The sequence below is a fragment of the Camelina sativa genome, chromosome 5 (genome assembly GCF_000633955.1).
Source record: "Camelina sativa cultivar DH55 chromosome 5, Cs, whole genome shotgun sequence".
Classification (NCBI taxonomy): Eukaryota; Viridiplantae; Streptophyta; class Magnoliopsida; order Brassicales; family Brassicaceae; genus Camelina; species Camelina sativa.
This window is the reverse complement of record NC_025689.1, coordinates 22,768,146-22,772,101: the sequence shown is the minus strand read 5'-3', so window position 1 is coordinate 22,772,101 and position 3,956 is coordinate 22,768,146. Positions and strand designations below refer to the sequence as shown.

At 37.0% G+C, this 3,956-nt stretch overlaps 1 protein-coding gene across 1 annotated transcript in view; it reads left to right on the top strand.

Annotated features, from left to right (window-relative positions):
• Positions 1 to 2,555, top strand: part of LOC104789491 — a 3,979-nt gene extending 1,424 nt beyond the window's left edge. Inside the window, exon 2 of the mRNA XM_019245359.1 lies at positions 1,912 to 2,555. Coding sequence (XP_019100904.1) covers positions 1,912 to 2,472 — 561 coding nt within the window. The 3' untranslated portion in view covers positions 2,473 to 2,555. The remainder of the gene's footprint in view (positions 1 to 1,911) is intronic.

The window sequence follows — 3,956 nt, the reverse complement described above, 5'->3', positions numbered from 1 at the left end:
TGTGAGTGACTTTCTGGATGCCGTAGCTTAAGGCGGATGGCCTAATAGCGAGCCGGCATGATTCGTTAGTTGCGACCACGGACAGGGGAAGCACTGAGTTGTGAGCAAATAGTGTTTTTGATGNGCGTGCGTTCCACAAGGTATTTCATGTGTCGATGCTGAGGAAGTGTCTTCACGAGGGTGACTGGTTGTTGCCTAAGATTCCTGAGGATCTTCAGCCCAACATGATGTTGGAGGCGAGACCGTTGAGGGTACTCGGGAGGAGAGTCAAGGAACTTCGGAAGAAGAAGATTCCTTTGATGAGAGTCCTGTGGGACTGTGATGGAGTAGAGGAGCAGACTTGGGAGCCTGAGGCGAGGATGAAGGCAAGGTTTAAGAAGTGGTTTGAGAAGCAGGCCGCGACTTGAGCTTGTCTAGCCGGGTCTGAGTTGTAGTCCGTGGCTGGAGCGGGTACGGAGTATTCCAGCCCATCTCTCTTGATACTTGGTCGCTTAGGGGTGGTTGGTTGTGCGACTCAGTACTAAGATGAGGTGGTGCTCGGAATGCGGGTTGATGGATTGGATTGTTGTATCTTATTGTTTCTGTTGTATTTTCGTTGAGGTTGTAACGATTATGACATTTTGAGATTAATAAGATGAGTATTTTCCTTTATGTTTGACTGTTGTCGTCATGGGAAAAAGAGAAATAGCTCGGGTTTCTATTTTTGGAAGTTTCCATAAATAGAAAGTTTCCACAAAAGGAAAGTTTCCAGAATTAGAAAGTTTCTAAAAGGGGAATTTTTGTGGGAAGTGTTGAGGTAGATCTAGCCGGGAGATACTCGATGGCATCAGGTTTGTTTTGCTCAAGGCCGTGTGGGCCCAACTCATGTGATACCGATAGCTCGATGGACTTTGTGGCCAGAGAGTGGGAGTGGTATGAGGCTTCGGATGACGATCCGAGAGCGTGCTTGAGGGTGACGACCCAAGAGCGGGATATTTGAGACTCCCTGGATACCGTAGCTGTGAGCCGCGGCTTGGCAGTGAGCCGGTATGTCTCGAGGGTTGCGACCCGAGAGCGGGGGGAGTGTGTGTGAGTGACTTCCTGGATGCCGTAGTTTAAGGCGGTTGGCCTGATAGCGAGCCGGCATGATTCGTTGGTTGCGACCACGGACGGGGGAAGCACTGAGTTGTGAGCAAATAGTGTTTTTGATGCGAGTATATTGGCTAGAGAGAGACCTCATGGTTCAGTCGGAGGTGTGCGGGCTGTTGCGACAGTGCACGGGAAACTTTGGCTGACGGTATTTAGTCCGGTCGGGGATGTGCTGGCCGTGTTGACGGTGGCACGGAGGTCCTTGACGGATGGACGGTGTTGCGGGATTCGAGGATGAATCCTTGTTGGTGGGGGAGAATTGTAACATCCGAGAACCATTTTTTTATGGTTTTGGTGTGGGTGTCAATCGACACCCTTGGTGTATCGATCGACACCATGTTTTCCGGTTTGGTCCGGTTTGTTTTAATTGCTGTTTGGTTCGGTTTTGTTCAATTAAAATCTCTAATCGTGTTTATAAGTGCTAAACGACAAATTGAGGGTTTTGGGAAAGGGTTTAAATGGATTTGAGTGGATTTGAAAGTGTAAAATAGAAGGATTCAAATCTAAGGATAAAACATGTTATTTCAAAATTCATGTGTTTTGATTTTTAGAATTTACAATTCTATATGGATTTAGAAATCACCTCTGCAATAACAATAATTTAATAAATACCAAATTTTGTAACATTATGGTCAAATGTCGTATTAAGTATTTATAAACTCAAATGGCAAGTCATCTCCAAAAAAGAAAAGAAAAATATATTCAACAAGTACCAAAATATTGTATATTATATTAAATCAGTGTCTCTTCGTTTCTTTCACAAAGTAAACAAAAATAATCAAGAACCAATATGTGGCTTTCCTTCAACGAATCTCTTTGACGATCACATCTTTGATCATTCTCCACACAATCCCACCGATCTCAACAGAGACACCAATAACACAAATCTATCCAGACGCCCCAACAATGATTCTAATCGATGGGATATGCGTCAACACCGTCAACATGTATTACTGTGAGCAATCAATCATCTCGAAACTCGATAATCCCCACTCCGAAATCACGACCGTAACCAAAATCGCAGTGTTCAACGCATTGTACATCTCCGAATCAACAGTTGATCTCATTAGAGATAATTTTCTTCCTAAAGCCGAGAACCCTCTGGCCGAGACCCAGCTACAAACTTGCCTTGCGACGTACAATAATGTCGAGAAGCTTATGGAAGGTGCTTATAAAGCAATGCTTCACAATGAGTATTCGGAAATGAGACGTTACCAATCATCTGTGCTTGGTGTGCTTGATAATTGTAAATCAGATTTTGACCTTATGGTGCGTACAAATTCGTGGGTTAGGTTAATGATCAATATCTCTATATTTGCATCTCGTAAGCTCCCTGCACCCTAATATAATTTGTAATTTTTGGAAATTTTCAATACTTGAAGTTTATGTTACTATATGGCTGAATATTTATCAATATAACAACAAATCCTAATAAATTAAATTTTGTTGTAGCATAATTTAAAAGGTAAGATGTCACAAAAACTATGAGTCTGATTGGTAACGTATCCAAAGCTGTACAGAGAAGCTGTAAGCTTTTACGGAATAGTGCAAAACTGTAATGTTGTACATGAAAGCTGTAAAAAAAACTGAGAGTAAAATTTTTAATAAAGTTTTTAGTAAAGCTTTTGTGATTGGTAAAAATTCAAAGCGGTACCACTTGTACCACTTTATTTTTGTCACCAATCACACCCTATATACTGTACTAATAAATTAGATAAGTTTTTCATAGACTTGTTTCATGGGAAAATGACAATTTCCTACCTGTACACTCTCCAAAAGTGTGAATTCCTTCTTGTACAATCATATAGTGCTAATTTAGACATGTACCCCAATAAAATTTACAATTCATATATCTATATATATAAAGTTCACTTTACTCACTCCTAGTGGTGCCACGTCAGCCACTACCTCTTTAATTTTTGTGGGCCTTGCAGATTTTATAGATTTTAATAAGGCATTTAAACAATTATAACAAACTGATCCACTAGATTTAATCCAAAATTTGTAGACCCAGCACTATTTCATCAAAAATCTGTAGGCCCAACACTATTTCATCCAAAATCTGTAGGTCCAATACTATTTTTAAATCATGTGGATTCAACCTAATAATATTTCATCCAAAATTCAGCGGTGTGAATTAAACTCTAATTTTATTATTCAACCATAAAAAAACGAAAGAAAAGAATAGAGCATTTACCCGATATATATATATAAAGTAAAACACTGAATTTGGAATAATATTATTACCTATTCGTACCTAATTTTCTTTCATTTATCGTTTATGCTTAGTTCTTTTACATATACGTGCATCATATGGTTAATCCACATAATTATAAGAGAAAAATAAAATATTTTCTTAGCAAGAAGACAAGATCTATGATTAGAATCTCCATTGATCATGTAATTATATATCATCATTTCAAACTATGAAAACATCCACCTAAGCAATTTTTTTTTTACTTTAAAATAAATTTAAAATATTCATTTAGCGCGTATTTCTGTCAATTATAATTAATAGAAAGTTTAAAAATAAATATAATTAGTTAAATAAATAAAATATTAAAATAAGAAAACAATACTATAATTTTTTATCAGTGGTAATAGTATAATTAAAATTTTCAATTAAACTGATAAATAATGAAAATTATAAATGTATTATTGAGTTTTAGAATGGAAGTAAATTTTAAATTTATGGTAGAATAAATAAAAATTATGTAATTGTGTATTATTGAGTTGTGGTATGGAAGTAAAATTTAAAATTATGGTAGAATAAAAAAATTCTGTAATTGTATTTATAAAATTTTAAACAGGAAAAAATAAAATTAAAA